Source organism: Electrona antarctica (genome assembly GCF_951216825.1).
Source record: "Electrona antarctica genome assembly, chromosome: 3".
Taxonomy (NCBI): Eukaryota; Metazoa; Chordata; class Actinopteri; order Myctophiformes; family Myctophidae; genus Electrona; species Electrona antarctica.
Genome location: NC_136808.1, coordinates 29,097,581 through 29,118,082, shown reverse-complemented (window position 1 = coordinate 29,118,082; position 20,502 = coordinate 29,097,581). Strand labels below are relative to the sequence as shown.

General features: G+C 42.1%; 1 protein-coding gene across 1 annotated transcript; it reads right to left on the bottom strand.

Moving 5' to 3' along the window:
* Nucleotides 1–534: 534 nt before the first annotated feature.
* zdhhc13 (zDHHC palmitoyltransferase 13) lies at nucleotides 535–17,324 on the bottom strand. Its single transcript, XM_079497511.1, has 17 exons — nucleotides 17,194–17,324; nucleotides 15,507–15,727; nucleotides 11,542–11,664; nucleotides 11,043–11,120; nucleotides 10,524–10,668; nucleotides 10,321–10,385; nucleotides 8,224–8,386; nucleotides 7,244–7,369; nucleotides 6,973–7,106; nucleotides 6,546–6,646; nucleotides 6,257–6,381; nucleotides 5,560–5,622; nucleotides 5,017–5,110; nucleotides 4,360–4,443; nucleotides 3,982–4,139; nucleotides 3,517–3,614; nucleotides 535–2,187 (listed from the first exon to the last, which is right to left on the bottom strand). The coding sequence occupies exons 1-17, from the start codon at nucleotides 17,215–17,217 to the stop codon at nucleotides 2,049–2,051; spliced, it is 1,941 nt and encodes a 646-aa protein (XP_079353637.1). The 5' UTR covers nucleotides 17,218–17,324; the 3' UTR covers nucleotides 535–2,048.
* Between the last annotated feature and the right edge of the window lie 3,178 nt (nucleotides 17,325–20,502).

The following is a 20,502-nucleotide window of genomic DNA, read 5'->3' as shown; positions in this document are numbered from 1 at the left end:
ATTGTGATTTAGGTAGAAATGTGTCGTTTTCCAACATACTCAAGTTAACAAGAAGTTACATTTGTCACAAATCAGCAACGTGTGTGAGATAAGTTTCCTCCTTCACTTATCTGACTTGGTAGGCCGTTCACATATTTCGTGGCGGAAAGTTCTGTGTCCAATATACCAACAACACCATGACATTGCTTAGATTTAAGTTGGAGCTGGTTAAAGGTAGGGCAACAGATAACGGACAACTTCATATATTGGACATAATATGCCATATCTAGAGAACAATATCAGTTGCTTTTTACATAATTATATCATGAACTGGACGACATCACAAGTGGAGGAAGTTGCTAGTTATATTAACTGTGGATGGTATATTGACCTATGAATGTATATTGTAAATGTCTAGCATTCAAAACCAGCTTAGCTATACGCTCTGGAAGCCTTTCTATGATTAAAAGTAAATGTATATGATGCAGGTGTCCCTGTACAGTATTTGAGTATGAAGAACTCTGGCAGGTAAATACTTTCAAAACGGACGTCACAGACTTTACACAAAAATATAAATAAAATATATTTTCTGGATTATGGGAAATGTTGGAGTTGAGGTGGATTTAGCTGTTCAAACAGATAAAAAAAATCCCACCCGTGTGAAGTGAGTGGTGCAACTCCGTGTAGGGGTCTTCATGGGGTCCCCGGAAGTTCCAGACCCACAGGAAGGCGGCCAGGGTGCCAGCCAGATTCCGGCGAGCCGCCCCGCGTCCGAAACGGTTGAGAATGACAGTTACAGTGTGGGGGTCCACAGGGGGTCCCTCTACTGTACCACCCCAAATCAAAGTTAATATGTGTATGTTTGTTAGGCTGCCCAACAGTGACACTTGGTTGTGAAAACCAACCAAAAGCTATTTTCGTGCTCAGACACACCCAGGGACACAGCCAGCCAGCCAGAGACACATACTGTGGCTGTCTATAGGAGTGGTTGCACCACTCAAAAATGATAACATATTCATGTCATTCATTCAATGTTTTCCACATAAGTTGAATTTCCAGCATTCAAAATCATCTGTTGCCCTGTCTTTAATGTTAGGGACAAGGTTGGAATTATGGTCTGCCAATCCTACCAAAGGAGTTGGAACTCATAGCAGGATCGGCCTAATGGTGCTGCCTGAGGCATCTCAGGAAAAAAGGGGTAAACTGCAGCCATCTTGCTAATGAAATGGCAGCATACAGTACCACTTTTAACGCCTTGCTTCAAGAAAGAAGCATAATGACCATTCATGTACTATAATGTGCCAAAATAACCTGTAACTGAAGCAACTTGTTACCAATTCTCTTTTCAGGGTAATAATTAAGGCTGATGAAAAGAGAACATCCTTGTGTGTTGAAATTGGAATGTAGAAAATGTGGATCTTTCTCAAACATACCTTTAACAGTGGTTCTCCACTCACATTAATGTTTTACTGACCATGGACTCACCAGCCAAGAGAATAACAATCACCAATTGATTTAAATTGCTCTTCCTCCTGTAAGAATGTCTCACAAAAATTGGAACTTTGTTTTATAATCTGTTATAAAACCTGTTTCACAGAGACTGCATGCACTGTGACCAAAGAAAGGCGGTTTAAAAGACAGGCACAAGATGTCAATATCAGCGTACTAGTGGTCATTCATTATTAAACATGCCTGTTTTTTTCCCTTTTACAAAACCCATAAAATACATCTTAAAGATTGTTTCATGTGATTAAAAAATAGGCAGAAGTGTTTATAAAAAAAAGATTATACAAACATCATATACAATTTAAGCCTTCAAAAAAGAGAAACCGTTGATTCAGCTTTACCCAAATTAACACGTCGCTGACCTCCCATTTGCTCGTTTATAGTCAAGTATCAAGGCAGCAGCATCTCAAGAAACCAACTTGTTGCACATTGCTTTGTGTTGATTTCCCCTATTTTATAGTGGTCTCCCTTCACGTGCAGTCAAAGCTTCAGTAAATAAATAAGCCCTGTCCATTTGTTCCAGAACCATGGATCCACAGCCCTGAGAGGGATGGGGGGGTGGTTCAGACCAGGTCGGGGGGCCCAAAACTGTGTTGGTCTCGGCCGAGCGGGAACTGCTGGGTCCAGTCGATGATAGCTGGCTTGTACAGGCCACAGCAACGCAGCTGGAAGAAGGCTACCAGATTTCGAACTACACCCAAGCTACACAGGAAGAAAAGGAGGGCATGATGGTTAAATATAATGGATAGTATACTATAAATATAGTGGAGGTAGTAGACACTTTTAAATACTTAGGCACATATATTGACAGCAAACTCAATTTCAGTGAAAATACTGACCAGATTTTTAAAACTTGTAACCAACGTCTCCACCTACTACGCAAGCTCAACTCCTTTAGAGTGAGCAAGCATATTATGGAAACGGTCTATAAAAACCTGATTTTGGCAATGTGGTATGGAAAATTGGAAATCTAAATGTAGGAAATCTAAATGTAGGAAGAAGCAAGCTGCAGCGAATAGTAAACCTTCATACCAAATGCCATTAAGGCACTAAATGATACCATGTCTCGCTAGATTTGTTTTTCCAATGTATTTGCCACTGTTGTCCTGCACTTTTGTTTTGCCATGAGGAAATAATTGTGTTAAGTGTTTGTTTTTTACTGTTGAGATCGAAGACAAATTTCCACACGTGGACAAATAAATTAAACTAACTAACTAACTAAAAGCCCCAGTGGGGTTCAAGCCCAGTACCATATTGCTGTGAGAGAACAGCAGAGTCACAAATAACATATTTGAAATGTATTTATGAGGTATTTCTACTCCATTGAACTGGACAGCAGGGAATAACTGGGAAGAATGAATGGAACCAGGGGCGGATTTACTGTAGGCAAAGGCAGGCAGATGCCTTACTTTGCTACGTTTCTGCCTCCCCTCCGACAATATAGGCGATATCATTTAAAATTATATCGCCTAGCCGGTAGCCGGCTAGCCGCTACTCAAGGCCGACAGAGTGTATCAGACAGAAGAATACACATCTATTATCTGTGTCCTGCGTCGCAGCAAGGTCTGGAGGGGTTTGAGTCACAATCTGGTGTCTGGTATGAAATCCCCCGCCCCTCCCCCCCATTCACAGTGACGACATATAAACACCACACACACGTCCAGACCTCATTCTTCATTTGATTGTTGAGAAAGCAGAGCAGAGACACAGCAATAGCACCGGAGAAAGAAAGAAGTTTGTCCATGGCAAACTTATTTTAGATGTGAGGACGCCTAAACCTGTGCGGTAGGGTAGGCTACTACCAAGGCACTGCCAGTGCTTACACCAGCCCCACTCACCACCACCACCTGCCCTCAATGTGCTTCACAAAGAGAATGAAAAATATCTATGTACTGTATATGTGAACAGATATAGAATAGGCTTGCTTAAAATATGACAGTTGTCGCAGATCTCAGATCATCGGGATGTTTCTTTCAGACTGCAGACTAAAACTAAGACATTTGTGATCCGTTATAAACAAAGGTTACTCACTTGTAGGGGTTTTGTCTCAGAGAGATGGGTTGTGGTTGTTTTCTCTGGTGGTGCATCAGGTTTATTCTCTCTGCGGTCGTAAGACCCAGGAAAGCAATCTGTTCAAAAAGAGAAACACACTTTACTGTTATTGCCATGACAGTGATGCGATGCACCACAGCGAAAACATCAACCCATGATTGACATCCTCGTCACAAGGGATCAGTCGTTTAGTTTCTCTCAATGTCCTTGCATACATTCATTTAGTGAGGTTCTGGTTGGTGTTTGGTGTGTGACGTCGCACCCATACCCAGAAGAGATGGCTCCTTACATTCTATAATACATAGGGCCATGCTGGAATTGACTAATGGTGCGGACAACATCATCGAAAGGCCAGACCGCACCAATGCAACTACTTGCAACAAAACTGTAGCCATGATCAGAAAATAATAATATAAACTTACACATGTACACACACATACACACCTGGTAAAGCTGCATCAGCACTAATACGGAGGACCAGGCAGTGTGATAGAAGGCCAAGCAGAATATGCTGAGCACCCAGGCAGAGCAGTTCACCACAGCTGATAGGACACCCCATACCCCCTGCTCCTCATAATGCATAGGGCAGTGTTTCCGCCAGTCTGAAAGAACACCACAGCATTTTACACTGGAAACACTAGAATAATAATCCTTTACACATGGAAAAACTCATTTAATAATGTGATTTGTGGTTAATAAGTAAAAGTATCACAAGTTCACAACTCACTGAGAGTAAAGAGTGCATGAAAATAGCAATATATAATGGACCATATTGGAAAATGTACAGGTCTGCATTGAGGATATTGATTTTAGCTAACTCACACATGATACAGCCATAGAACATCCATGCTCCCATCATCATGAGGGACAACAGAAAAAGAATGAAGAAGTGATGATTCCTTGCACCTGACAGCAGATACAGGACAATTGGTTAGAGACAATATTGATTGATTGACGTGGAAATGTGGGGTCCACTGGGGAACATTTCAGGGAGTCTACATCAAGGGGCCAGTGAGGCTATTCAACGTTGAAGGTCTGGGCCCTAGTGGTAGGAGGAGGGACTACAGGCGGACCCGTGGATTCATGACCGGGAAACCCTGTGCAGCTGGGCTTTAACATTGAGCGCTCGGTTGCATACGTCACCCCGGACCTCAAAGTTGAGGTCCGGAGGAGGGACTTCCGGCAGTCTTCCGGGTGCTTCAAAACGCCACTGAGCAACTTCCACTGACATGAATAGCTGGGGGGGGCGGAGCTTCGCGCCAGTTCAGTCTCTATCCTTTTATATACTCTATGGTCTACATGAGACTGCAATTGTTTGACCAGCGTCACACTTGTAGTGTTGCCAGTCTCCTGTTCAAGACGTGGCAAGAATTTATGGCACTATAATTGCGGAATCTGACATAGTCATGGTGACCATCGTCATTTGTGAAAGACAAAAATATTTTGTACTGTAGTCTGATCACATTCAGGCCATCTCACCGATGCAGCCGTTGATCCATATGGAGTGATGGTCCTGTTTTGCCACACAGGTGTCGCACGTGAAACAGTGACTGGTTCTCATGGGTTTCTTCAACTGTGACGGGACGACACAAAGACACACAGTAAAGTGGTATTCTTTGACAAAGGAACATATAGTGGATAAAAGTAGGAAAACGTTGTTGATTATATAATTAAACAAATGACAGTGGAAAGTTTCACTTTTCTAGTTTACTACTTTTCAACCAAAATAAAGATAATTACACTACCCTTGTGGAAAATATAAGTACAGGGGTGAATTTCAATTTATGTTGCCTTAGTGAATTTCTAAGGCACCTTTACGACCTATTCTTTCATGTTTTAATTTCATTTTTGTAAAATATGTCACGGTTTTCATAAGAAACAGACAAACAGTTTTCATGGGGTTTACCTACCTTTCATGACTGATAACACAGATAACTCCTATTATTATTATTATTATTATATGCATTCTTGCACATACAGTATTTAAAAGTGAATGGTGTGTCACTTCTCACTGTGCCTTACCATGCAAGATGTGCAGAAAATCCTGGGGTCTAGACAACCAGCTTCAGCCAGCATCAACACATTCTGAGAGAAGAATCACAATAATCAGTATTGCAAATAGACAGTATTGTACAACCATTATTTAAAAGGAACACGGGCAGCAGGAGTTCTCTTTGGATATCAGCCAAAAGCACATCGACATTCAACCTTGTGATGAAGTAAGATGCACATTTGATTCCGACTTACAAATAAACGTCACTCACAATTTTGCCTTAATGAATGGCTATTTTAGTTTAATCAACGTTGAGAAGGTTAGATTAGTCATTGGCTGTAATAGGGACGTAGGTTATCAACTCAACTCAAATGTTATTTATATAGCACATTTAACATGACCAGGTCAACCAAAGTGCTGTACAGATTAAAAGAAGACTCTCTCTCTCTCTCTCTCTCATTAGCAGGCAACAGTGCAGCACTATCTCTCTCTCTCTCTCTCTGTTTCTGGCACAACAGCGCCACTTTTGCCCCTACTGCTACTCATAGTCACAGTCACATAGCCACATACACGGACATTGCTGTTCCTTGGAGTGGTTGCACCACTCAAAAATAAGTTTCCACATAACAGTGGAAGTTTATATCCAGACTCTGAAAATGTGCCAAGTCCAAGATATTCTAGTGGAATGCATATTGTAAATATTCAAAATTGTATTGTATCTCTTACCATTTTTTTCTCTTCTTCGGTTGCCTTGACAACTCCTGGGTCTGTCCAGCAGGCCCGGAGATAATAGTAGAGGAGAGCAGTGGCATTGAGCGTGAACAGGACCTGCACTGTTGCGCTCAGACCATGTGGATGAACGGTTAAGGAGTTTGGTAGCTTTTCCAATAAAGGCAAAGGTAAAAATGGAGAATCAAGGTTTGATATAACTTTGAGCTGACCGTCTAACCTTCTAATCTTGTAAAGTGCAACTAAACCAAAGCTATTGAACACATCAGGGTGTGCTGAAGGATATCAGGTAGGAACCAGAGGCACCAGGTTACCAGCATCCAGAAGACTGTGGCCATGAGAGCAGTAGCCGGAAGAAGAGATCGGAAGGCTGGGCTCGGCAAATTCCTGTTCAAATGCATAAAAGGTTGACATTAATGAAAACTGTAATTTATACTGTTAGCACACCAGGCAGGAAGGAGGAAATAGTGGATGTTTCTCAGATGTATGACAATCACAAGCAAAACTAACGTGTCGTTCATCTGTGTTATGAATCACTCGAGTCACAGTCGAGTCAAAATGACCTTTGAAAATATAGTTTGGACCCTGTATAATATATTTATTTCTCCCGTATATTGAAGCAAATCAATTGTTTATTTAGCAGTTCCTCATTTTGACTGAAACGGAGAATGGTCACTCAAGAAGAACACAAGCAGCAGTAATTACATCCTTACCTTGAAGCCAGATTGACCACTCCGCACACACAAGCTAGCAGGAACCCTTTAAGCAGCCAGGACTCAGAGCTCATGTCAACTATAGCACCCACAGTCCCGAACATAGCAACGCAGAACGAAAACTGCAAAAACACCTGCAGACAGATACATCATAAGATGATGTTAGATATGGGCATACCGTAGGTCTTTGTTTTTTACACCACAATTACATTGATGTCTGCCCATGTAGGCGAGTCTGAGTGTCGTGTGGGTGTGCTTGTGGTTTCCACACCTTGTACTTGTTGATGATCCGCAAGCAGCGAGAGTTGGAGCGGATCCTCTCCTGCTTAATGTGGTTGAGCATGTGGACGAGTAGGGGGCTGTTTACCTGGTGGGCCAGGTCGATGGGAGTATGACCCTGTGGATAAGCCATACAGCCATCAAACACTACAGCATTCTATTTAAGTATTTTGTCACTGGGTGGGAACCTTGGACTTAATGTCCAACACTAATTACATTTCAGGAAATGGAAAAAAGATGTGTTCCAATGTATCCACTGTAGTTATTATTTAGTCACATCTACTACACTTCACTGGTAAAATATTTATAGAACTCACATACAGACATAACCACTTTCTAGTTTCTACCTGGCATCCCTATTTTCTTTAGGCCTTTTCATTTCTAAAATAGTGACAATAGCCAATCTAAATGCTTGAAATGCTTTGTGAGCTTATTTTTTAACACTTTCAGCGCCTCCTGCTGGCCATTTGAAATGACCGCAGGGAGCCAGCAATATCCCCTATATAGGAGAAAACAAGCAACAAAGAAACGACAATGAGTGGATCCTTATGGGAGGCGCGTGCATTGTTCCTCGCGATGGGAAGAACGTGGGCGCTGTCTAGCAGCCTGGGCAGCACGGAAGGTTAGTGTTGAGCTTCGGGTGCATGGTACTAATATAACCCTTACTACACGCCATCTGACGGGTGTGGCGACCTCCGGGGTTAAATCTTAACCAGTCATCTGACGGGTTGCGAGGCGATCTGGCGTCCATCGTGTTAAGTACAAAATAGGGCATTCATTTAAAAACATAAAAAGACGTTTCTGAGAGACAGTGACGATTTCAAGTAGCACTAATTGAGCAGTTGAGACGAATAACAGTCTAAGTCCATAATAATGATCCATAATGTATAAATTATGGACCTTTTCGGTGAGGGGTCAGAATAAATTAAAAACAAAAGCTCTGTGTTATGCATGTGTGCGGAGAAGGCTCACGTTGATGTTTTCTGCGTCCACGCTGGCTCCTGCCTCCAACAACAGGTGAACTGAGTCTACGTTTCCTGCCAGCACGCCGCAGTGCATCGGAGTGTTTCTGTTCACTTTGTCCACAGCGTTCACTGAAGCATTGTTCTTAATCAGGAAGTTCGTGGGCTCTGGCCTGTGGCACACAGTGTACAGTAACATCAGTTTTATTTCTGTAATTGTAGCTTTTACATTGTGTTTTAAATGGAACACCACAATTGCCCTATCGGATTATAATTATTAATAAAAGGATAAGTCTGAATGGAAGAAATACACTTTAAACGAGACAGACCATAGACACCATAAACCATTCATTCATTCATTCATTCATTCACACAAGAGGGGATAGTAATAGTGGAATGACGGGTCCTTGAATTGGATTTGAGTTCACCGTTGTTGTGGTTATATGGTTATAACCAGCTCAGTGGCCTTGTGGTTAGAGTGTCCGCCCTGAAACTGGGAGGTCGGGGTTCGATCCCCGGCCGGGTCATACCAAAGACTGTAAAAAATGGGACCCAATGCCTCCCTGCTTGACACTCAGCATCAAAGGGAATGGATTGGGGGTCAAATCTACTAATCAAATGATTCCCGAGCGCGGCGCACGCTGCGGCTCACCGCTCCAAGAGATGGGTCAAATGCGGAGAACAAATTTCACTGCGGTATTTTCTTCCTAATTTAGTCATCGCCAAATCCCACCGTTTTTGGTATAGTCCCAATTATTGCCAAGCTCAAGAGTACACAACTAGATGCATGACTAAACTAATTAAAAACAAATCAGACCTGTCTGAAGTGAGTGGTGCTGTTGGTACTGTACTGTACTCCGTAGTACTGTACTTGCACGGCAACACGTTGTGAGCTTGTAGATCTGAGAATATTTGTACTGTGTGTGTGTGTGTGTGTGTGTGTGTGTGTGTGTGTGTGTTAGGCTGTGCAACAGTGACACAAAGGTACTTCCGTGCTTAGACATACATACACACACGGACACACACTGCTGCATGTAGGAGTGGTTAGCACCACTCAAAAAGAGTTCCAATATTGAGGGTTATTATACACCAGTTAAAACGTATATAATGGAGCCCGCGTTAGTTCATACAGGGACATGCAAGTCTGTATGCCTCAGCTGTAATCAGCCGTCAGTCAGCTGATCGCAGGGCTTAAAGCCAAAACAAATCCCAAGACTGAAAAAGTTTTTTTTGCAAATCTGCACTGATCTCATTAAATGACCCCTACGAGATCCTCAGGACTGAAATCAGTCCCCAGGACTGAGAACTTTAAGCCCTGCTGATCGCTTCAATCAGCCTAGCATCCTATTCCTCATTCACATCTCAGCTGACCGTTACGTCACGCATCCATACTCCAATCAGAGATCACGCTCTAACAGAGCGGTTCCTTTAAATCCGGTTCTCGGCTACACTAAAGCTGCTCCATTGCTTCACAGACACTGATGCTGCTGCACGCAAGCTTGCCTCCACCACCCCAGCCTCCACCTTTTGATCAGTCTGGCATAGGCTCAAGAGTCTGGCATAGGCTCAAATATTTGTGAATTTATGTCTGCTGATTCAAGCTAAATATCAATGTAAATGTATTGCTTAAGTATTGCTCAAATGTGGAAACTTTGCGCATAGCTCTAAAAGTAAACTAGAATTCAATGTTGCATAGCTCTAATCTGATTCAATGTTCTATGGCTTTAATGTTAAAATGCATTCAAGCTGTATGTTTCAGGTTTGCATGACTCAAGTTAATCTCATTAACTGTCTTGATATGCACCTGTTATTGTATACCCATGGGGGTTTTGCTTAACGTTCCCGGTTTTTGCTTATCATGCTGCTTAGACAAAATTCAGAGATCATCTCCCATAAGCGGAGCCTTTAATGCCAAATCTAACTGTACCATTTGTTGCAATAAATGGTTAATCTATTCTGTCGTGTTTCCTGTCTGAAGTTAAGAAAACCTGCAGAGCTGGATCTAATGTAAAGAGAAAACAACATTGACGTGACCACTGCTCCAGGCTAAACGTAACATTTTCCAAATGTACTTTTTCCTTTCTCTTTAAAAAGAACAGAGTTTTACCCTATAATCTTCTGAGCTGCCAACATTAACGGTGTCTGTCCATTATAATCAGGGGCATCAACTTCCTGGAAACAGCAAAACAAGAGAGAGAAATCAGCAAATAACTACAAAATAAATAAATAAAAATAGTGTGTAAAAGTGTGACTTACAAATGCAATACTGAATGTGTGTTACAGTAACATCGGACATGTTACAGGACCAACCTGGCCTTTCGCCATGAGATACGCTGCTATGGCCATGTGCTGGAACAAGATGGCCAGGTGGAGACCTCTGTAGCCTTCTCCATCTGCTATGCAAGGGTCTGCTCCGTACCGCAACAGCTGGATGACAATAGACAGATGACCTTGCCTGCACAGACAACATACCGTAAGTCAACATCAACATCTCCTCTTCAATTGGCGATTGCCGACATACCGAGGGGGTGGGGGGTATACATCAACCGCCCAAAGGGTTGTTTATCCAGAGGTTCTCAACCTGGGGGCTGCGACCCCTCAGGGGGTCGCCAAATTATTTTGGGGGTCCCCATATTAAAAAAAAAATATCCACACTTGGCTTACCGATAAACTGTCATTACACCTTGGTAAACGGAAACCATTCTTTGTTTGGGTCCAAATTGTTTTTAAGCCAATCCTGAATCGGTGATCAGTGTTGTGATCACAGTATCCAAAAAACTGCATGAACAAAAAAATTCCATGTACTTATATTCATGAATTCATAGTCACCGTATAGCCCAATGAAGAGGTGTAGATTTCAAGTCTCCACCCAGCTGGTCAATGACTGCTCCCATAGACATGTAATACCTGGAAGAGGAATGTCAGGACAGGTTACAGTCAAAATAATGCTAGCATCAGCATCACTGTTAAAATAATAATGATCTACTATGCTATCTAATAACATCTAGGCCATTTGGTTGCAGGTGTCAAACCATATTTCATATTTGATGCTAAAAGGCTGCATTTTCTCCAAATTGAATGATTTTGTTGTCTTTGCAATGCATGCATTTCATGGAACCAAATGTGCATGACAGAGGGTTGCTTGATTGCACATCTGAAGGATTCAGTATCTCTGGGTCCAACATCTAAAACCGTTTTCCTCATCTTTACGTAAGGAACAAGGTAATATTTCTACGGAATGGCTCTTAGTCCAAGGGAATGAGCTGTCTAGGAAAGCGTTTGCGTGTGTATTGGTCAATAACATGCAGCCATAGTTTCCAATACTTACTTGACAAGCTCAGAGCGGTTGTTGATGGCTGCCCAGTGCAGAAGTGATACATTCTCTTTGTCAGGCTGTCTTACATCATATCCAGCGTCCACCAACTCTTTACACCGTTCCAGGATGCCAAACCTTCAAAGAATAAAAGGTATAAGATGTGAGCTAAAGATTTTGCCCATTTATTCCCTAGGGGAAAATGTCATTTCAGCAGACTGTTTACTCCCCAGGGGGAAATGTCATTCAGCAGCCAGGACTAATAGGACATAGCTAGAGCCACAATAGAGGTAGCCTGGCCCAGCCAGCGTGCTGTCTGGTATAGAGGGGCGGGTGCTGCATGGATCACTGCGTTGGATAATATTGGTTCACCAATCTGAGCTCCCGCCCCGCCCTCCATGGTAGAAAACAACAGAGAAAACCGATGTCACGAATTTGGAGCGACGCCCCTCTGCACCGTAGTTCACTCCCACACCAGGAAATTAGGCTTTCATTTTTGACCCGAATACGAGGCTACAATAGAGGAAACTAGAAGCAGATAATTGCACAAGGAAGGTAGATATGGATATTTGTATTATACCACAACCAGATAGGAGGCTACCAATATTTGCACTCAAACATCCAGAGTGCAGGCGCCGCCTTCACTTCACAAGTGGTGTGACACTTGCTCCAATCAAAAAAAAAATTATATATATATATATATATATTATATACACACACACACACACAAACCACACAAACTATTTTTATTTATCATTTTCAACAAATACATAGATTAGTTTATATTAAAGTTGAAAATAGAAAGCAATAAGACAAATATATCCACTGTTCTATATGCATATAAATGTCATGTACACTATATACTGTATGTATAGTATACATGTACTACTCAAGGTCTTAGTAATACAATATATATCATGGGTTTTACAGGCAAGTTGATGGATGGAAATAGATTTAATGCATGCTACATAATTGACAAGGTGCACAATGATTCAAGCTCAAAGACTCTCATGATAGAAGAGAAAATAACATGAGCTCTCAAAATCCAGTTAAATTCTCAAAAAACCCAACCCAAAATCTATTTGACTACTGACACCGAAACTATCACCCATGAGTCATGACTCTACAAACCAAAAAAAATAAACATATTGCACAAATTCTACACAAGTAGAATTTCAGGTGGTTAAAAATTCCAGGCATGTAAAATACAGTGTGTGCACCCACATGCTTAACTATCCTGACAAAAGACATGATTAACTGCAGAGATAAGAAGTCAGATTCAGATCTAACAGTGACCTTTGCTCTACTCCTGTAACCTTTTACACATGAAGTGTCGTGTTTTCATCTTCGTGATAGTCGGTGTGCCATATATAATAACGCCACAAGAACCACATCAAAATTAAATATTCCCAACTGATTTTGATTGTCCATAGGATACACATAACCTTAGAAATATTTTCTTTCATATCAGGATGTAACTAGAAAAAAATCACACCCGTGTGAACTGGTTGTTGCACCACTCAAAAAGTGCCCCTTGGAGCACAGGTCTCCACCAGGATAATAGCGTTTGTGATGGTTGGACAACATTTTTAGAAGTAATATACGGCTCGTGACGGCAGCTGTCCACACACACACACACACACACACACACACACACACACACACACACACACACACACACACACACACACACACACACACACACACACACACACACACACACACACACACACACACACACACACACACACACACACACACACACACACACACACACACACACACACACACACACACACACACACACACACACACACACACCTGACCCCCCCCATGCCAAAGCGCCAGCACTTGCCCAGCAGTCTGCGATCACCCAGGCGGATGCGTGCACACAACCTCGCCGCTTCTCTTCCTGGTATTATTATTGGGTAAGAACGACATTATGTATTTTTCAGGACCTTTCACTGCTTTGTCTGAGCCACCGTGTGGCCGCTGAGAAGCCTTTGCTGTAATTACACTACTTAATGCGCAACAAAATTCGGGCGGGCGCACGTATTTGAAATTCCGTTTCTCTCCAAAGTTGAATTTTGCCACTACTGTTGGAGCAGCCAATAACTACACAGGTTCGTCCAGATGTTCTGGGCATCTTTGTAAAGTTAGTGTTAGTAAAAAGCAGGTAAAAGAGTAACGTGAGCTGACGAACATCAGTCACTCTACCATTCACTGTAGTAGAAGAGCTGACTGTTTTACACCGCAGCCATGTTGGCTCCGCCTACAGGAAATCCCTGGGCTGCGACCAGGGCACCCGTCTGTGAATTTGTGTATACTTGAGGTAGGCTACAACTCACTCTGGGTTACTCTTTCATGGTAAATGGTCTCCATTTTTATGCACTTTCAAAAGTCCTTTACAATGATATGATAAAAAATATAAAACTCAATAATTGTATTTCAGGGAATTCAGTCAATCTTCGCCAGTCGTCAGTATCCTCCGTCATACATTGGAATCAATTTGATTTGCCAGGTTGCATATCTGGTCTAATCAGCGGATATGGAAACTGTCTGTGTGTGTGTGTGTGTGTGTGTGTGTGTGTGTGTGTGTGTGTGTGTGTGTGTGTGCACGCAAATTACCGGATACAGATTTGTAGTACTAGCAGCTCTAGGCTACCTGGCACTGAACAGAAACCATGCTTTCGATGATGCAACATTACCATGTGGCTGAAGGTTCAGCTTACCCCATATATCAAAACACAACACAAGTTAAATCAGATGTGTGGAAAATGGAAATACAATGGATTTAATACTATGGTACAACACTGTACCAACATCATCATTAACATTTTTCGACCACGGTCGAGATCATTCATTGCCATCCCCAGTTCCTTCTTACTGATGCATGTGTCCCTAGCGATGACATCAGGGAACGACAGTTTTCTACCTCTGGTCTGCTTTGAGGGAGGATTCCAGAGAAGAAAAGAAGATATAACCTCATGTTCTTCTGGATCGAACTAGTGAAGAAACACGGGGAAGGTTGCCGTATATTATAGAAGTCGATGGGTGGCTCTTCCAAGAGAGATTTGTTATGTTATTGATATGTTGTTATTGATACTGTGTGTTAAATGTAGATGTGATTAAGCAAATCAGATATTCAGCTTCATAGATGCATGTAGGCTAGCAGTAGGCAGTCAACAATAAACTGCCTTTTTAAATATACAGTATCTGCTCCTTCCTGCTACCGTTTCTGAGTGCCTGGGGCCCACATTCTCATTTGCACAACCAATGGAAGCTTGATCATTTAATAGGCTGTATTTATCATTCATAATTCTACAGCATTTCCATTAATGCAAGGCAAGTTCGTCACGCTATGTTGTAACAAACATTGTCATGGCAAATATTCAAATAGGACTGTAATGCAAATGTTATCCAATCCTGTCAGTCAACATAACCATTTTCATTATCTTGCTACACTAATTGAAAGGGGGCCTGATGGTTTATACATTCGCCTTTGTTCGCCTTCTCCTACCAAACCACACTGTTTGCACAAATCTCTCCATGTACCACACGCACGCACGCACGCACGCACGCACGCACGCACGCACGCACGCACGCACTTTAATTTGTACGTTCTTTTGCTAAAAACTCTGCATTTCAATATGGTAAATTTCCAAGTGTCCCTAAAATCAGGACGCCCTTTCACCACCCCATTTTGATTGACTGAATACTTTATTAACCCATTTAGGCCTGACGTCAAAATAAAAAAAACATTCACTCTGAAAGAATATATATTCAAAGATTTGTGCCGCATTTTTACGATTTTTCTAAAATAGCAGACCTACAAGCTGGAACTGGGGTTTATGCTAACAGCTAGCAGCAATAAATGAGTTAAGAGTTTGCAGAAAAAAGTACAGTCCAATACAAAGTTGTTACATTTACATTACATTTTGTAACATAAAAAAGGACCCACAATGCCTAAATTGACTTACTGTGTTGCCTTGATGATGTCCCAGCTGCTGCTGTCATCCATGTGTGACCGTTTCTTCGATGGCTGAACGTCCATTGCCTGATCTGTGTTTCTGCCAAACTGTCCGTGGAGACCAGGCATGAACCCATGCACCATCCCACCATATCCTGGCACTCTGGGTCCATGACTGTGTGAATGACCCACACCGTGTCCGTGTTGGCAATCATCATCGTGGCTGGGACACTGGGACACACACAAACAGTAAACGGGCAAATTGTTCTAGAATACTCCATTTGGAAAGATGAACAAGGACATCTGGATAACCATGAAAGACTAAGCAGTAAGCACCAATACATACTTTCAAATTATGGGGGACTTGCTGGACTTTATATCAGGGGACAGCCTCAGGGTACACTACACATACAGAGTTGGCTTTTACAATTAGCATGAATTATCTGAATATATTGTATATTATTGAGCTCATGACATGTCACCTACATTCGCATTTACTATGAAAAAATGCATTTCCGTGTGTCACGTCACACCTCCATAAATGGTCATGCCTCGTGCTATCATGCTTCCATATATGGTCACGCCTCATGACATCACACCTCCAATATGGAGCTGACCTGTTCTGACATTCCATATGTTGATCCTTCCTTCCCCACCCTGTACACTCAAGACACGCTCCATATATGGAGAACAGAATTCATTCCTATGTTGATCCGACCCCCCATGCCAAAGTGCCAGGGCTCGCCCAGCAGTCTGCCGTTACCCAGGCAGGTGGATGAATGCACACGGGCGAGGTCGTCTCTCGCCCGCAGGGCGTCTTACTGGTACTGACAATAACGTGCGTCATGACTCACATACTATGACAATGACTATGACTGAAGGACAATATGTCCAGCTTAAAGCTTAAGCTGGCTCTGCTGAGCGTCACCATCATCCAATGTTGTGCTGCCTGGTACACAGATTGAGTGACATATTCCATCTCCCAAGTTATTTGGCCACTCTCACTGAATCACAACACCGAATGTGTCTGTTTGGGAACGCACACGAAGGCAGAATGCACATGGGCTGTTTCTAATCTAATGAATGATGAATCCACCCTTGGTAAACAGTAAACACATGCATGCACGACACGTCAGATCAGCCCCCCGTTTCCGCATGCTGTACAGCCAACTGAACTAAACCGTCGATAATAGCACTGTCTGCCACTGACTGAATAGTAGCAACACTGCAACAGTCAGAGATGGAATAACGAAAGCGAAACGGATTAATTCGAACGAGCATTATCTTAGCTAGTAGTGGAGGAGAGTATAGATGGAGGAGAGTTTCCGCTACTCGAGGCGCCATGCATGCATGCAGCAGCACCTGACCTGGCACAACCTTATCACCACAGATGCATTTTAAAGATTTAGACTCTCGTAGACGTATTAATCGATTCTGACATAGACGTCAGACGTAGACTGAAATAGTCAGAATCGATGAATACGTCTACGAGAGATAATGCTGCCTGTACATCCTCGATCAGCGATCTAGCTAACATGACTGCTAACAACCTGTCAGCAAGTGTCAACACACGATAGCATTCCGAAAAGAAGACTATACTTGACAGCGGGGGCTTAGACGCTCACAGTAAGGTTACAATGAGATCAAACGGGGAATAATACGGTCAGCCGACGGTCGATCATCATAAAGCAACTTACATCACTGTCTTGATTCCAATCCATTTTTGTTGTGAAGGGAGGAGAGGAAAAGTTCCTTCCTCTTCACTTTTTACTTCCTGGATATTTGACGCGCGACTTGATTGGTTGGTTAGGGGCATTAACGTTCCGTTTAAGTTCCGCCCACAAGCCAAAGCCCATAGGCTACTAGTGCATATGAGAGGGTAGCAGAGGGGTGATGCCAGTGCCAGCAAGTCATCAAGAAAGAATAATGTGGATGTTTTGCGTTCAACTGCAGCAGTGGACTCTGTATGGAAGTATTTTGTATCACAATGACATGAGCCTTGTGATGTGAAGTGAAGTTAAACCATAGGGGCAGTGGTGGAAAAAGTACTCACATGTTTTACTTTAGTAAAAGTATCAATAGTATTGACACATTATTCTTTCTTGATGACTTGCTGGCACTGGCATCACCCCTCTGCTACCCTCTCATATCTGTTTGCCGAAATCATAAAGCTGCAACCTCTAGGGTCAAAACATTCGACAGGTCACCAATATCAGTATAACACGTATATAGACTAGTTAGTTAGTTTCAAATTCAGTTTAATTAGAAAACATCATTGCATAAACAGTATGAATTATGTGTGTCCATCGCCTGTCAAGAGAATATTATGAATTATCATAAACTAGGCCTACAGTCTTTCTTCCGTCTTCATAGTCATTCATAGTCAGTCATAGGCATGTAATATATAAAGGGTGCTGTAGACACAAAACAAAACAAACTCTCATATAATCTGTCATGTATAAAACCTGAGGCTTAGTACAATTACACTGCACATTTCATCTTATTAATGAACATAAAGTCCTCAAGAACCAATACCCCCACCCCAGTCAAATTAATTGAATTGATGTAATAATTATAAGTTATCAGTTAAGTGCAGGTTTGTATGAAATATACATCAGTTGTGTCACAATAGACTGTGACACACACACACACACACACACACACACACACACACACACACACACACACACACACACACACACACACACACACACACACACACACACACACACACACACACACACACACACACACACACACACACATTGGCATGGGGGGTCAGATCAACATAATGAATTCTGTATACTGGCCATACATGGAGCGTCTTGAGTGTACAGGGTTTGATGAGGTCAGATCAACATATGGAATGTCAGAACAGGTCAGCTCCATATATGGAGATCTATGGGTGGCAGCGGGGGCAGTGCCTTGAGTGTACAGGGTTTGATGAGGTTCCAGGCAGGGCCTTAATTTCCGGGCCTGTTGAGAACTCTAGTTTTCGGGGCACGGCTGCACTAATAACTTTGGGCGGGCCTGTCTAGAGTTCGAATGGACAGGTATCAGTCAAAAGGGAGACATAGAAGAGGAAGGGCGGGTGGGCAGGTCAGCTCCATATATGGAGATCTAAGGGTTTGAGGTCAGATGTAGAGTTGCAGGCCAGCTCCATATACTCATTATACTGTATGCAGATCTAGGTGATGATCCAGTCTTGCATGTATGGCTATCCAGGGTTTGATGTGTCGTGATCTTCATATATGGAGACGGCCATATATGGAGCGTGATGAGGCGTGATGGACTGACGGCCATATATGGTGGTGTGACGTGTCAGGACTCGGCGTGATATCACGAGGCGTAATGGACTGACAATCATATATGGAGGTGCATGATATCACGAGGCGTAATGGACTGATATGGAGGCTGTGACCTGACTGACGGACGGACAGGTTTTGCAGGTTTTCATAGTAAAAACCTACAGACCTACAGTTGCAATTACTGTGAACCAGTGGTCATAATAATTACATTGGATTCAGCAGCATCCCAAATGTTTGAATCAATCTTTAAGTGCTCCATCAATGTTTGCATGATAATCAGTCAGAGAACTGATCAGTTAATTTGATTGTAGGCTATTATCCTTCATAAACATTGTCCAATAAAAAACAATGACCAATATGAACTTTATACACAGTACAAAATAATTACCCATTCATGAATATTGATCTATTACAGTTTTCAAAAGCGTTCACCATTTTGGCCCATTCCTTGATTCAAAGTTTATCAGTCTACTCTGTTTTGTTTTCGCTAACATTTTCAAATCGGCCTCATGCCATGGTGACATACAAAACATTTTCCTCTGGATTCCTTGGATCTTCTTGGAACTCCCCAATGCCTATAGGCCCTTTCAACCTAAAACATAAAATTCCACCATTTAGCATTTTCTTCGAAACACACTTTAAGCAACAAATCGGTGCTCTGTGGTTTACAAAGATACGTAATTCAGCCCCTTTCTTCTATGGAAATTGTATTTATTTCCCATTTCCCAGCAAAATTACATCAACCCCTAGTCTGTATTAGGCTATACTGTCAAGCAATAGAATTTACTCAAAAAATGTTGTATAGAATATTATTACAAATATTACATTTTAATGTCATACAGTTCTAATTGTGTACAATACTCCACACATGCCAGCAGATGTCAGCATAAACCTTTTTGTTCAGAACAAGATTGACTAGTGGAAGACAAAGCTTCATTGAATTCAGGTCTGTATTTCCAGACTGTTCCAGTTTTACATGAGGAATTTTATTTATTTATTTATTTTATGTTAAATAGACCCAAACGATCTAAATTGTCATCTCTATGAGTGCTGCTGGGTGCTGGCCCCACTGTTCTGGTTTCATCACAATGATCTGCAATAACCACGATCCCACAGGAAACAAGCCTCCCACCGAGCAAACAGTTACAGAATTGATTGGAAAATGTAGGCTTTTTGTACCACAATCTGAAATCATCTTGCAAAATTAAATTTTCTACAATATAATGTGGTGACACTGACGGTACGGTAGCAGGTCAGAGAGAGACAGTTGATTGAGGTTTGTTGAGGGCATCCGTGCCACTGAAATCAGTATGGGGATTGCAGGGAGGGAACTACGACCCAATCACATCCACTGTCTATCTCCACTTTAGCCTGCATAGATGTTTTGAAGATGTGAAGTGCCATTTTAATACGTTGAAGTGTCATGATTGTCATCCAACAACATCCAAGTTATGCACACAGTCAGTCTGTTGCAATTTGCTTTATAGAAATACAATTCAGGGCTCAAAGACACAAATTAAATCCAATTTCATGTCACACTCCCAGATGACAAAAACAATGCCTGATTATTAGATTAATCAATATTATATCCATACAAGTGCTGAAGCACAGTGTTGATCTGTCAACAATGTCTTTATTCATGATGAACTCTTATAACTTCAGCCCCTCACTGGACTGGAGAGTGTTGTAGCCTATTGT

What these genes read in the sequence shown, in the direction of transcription:
- zdhhc13 (XM_079497511.1), bottom strand. Translation starts at nt 17,217, where the DNA reads ATGGATTGGAATCAAGACAGTGAT. An exon ending in CCTCTTCATTGGGCTATACG is followed by an intron (nt 10,669 to 11,042) that starts GTGACTATGAAT and finishes TTGTCTGTGCAG; the next exon opens with GCAAGGTCATCTGTCTATTG. An exon ending in GTTCTATGGCTGTATCATGT is followed by an intron (nt 4,140 to 4,359) that starts GTGAGTTAGCTA and finishes GTGTTCTTTCAG; the next exon opens with ACTGGCGGAAACACTGCCCT.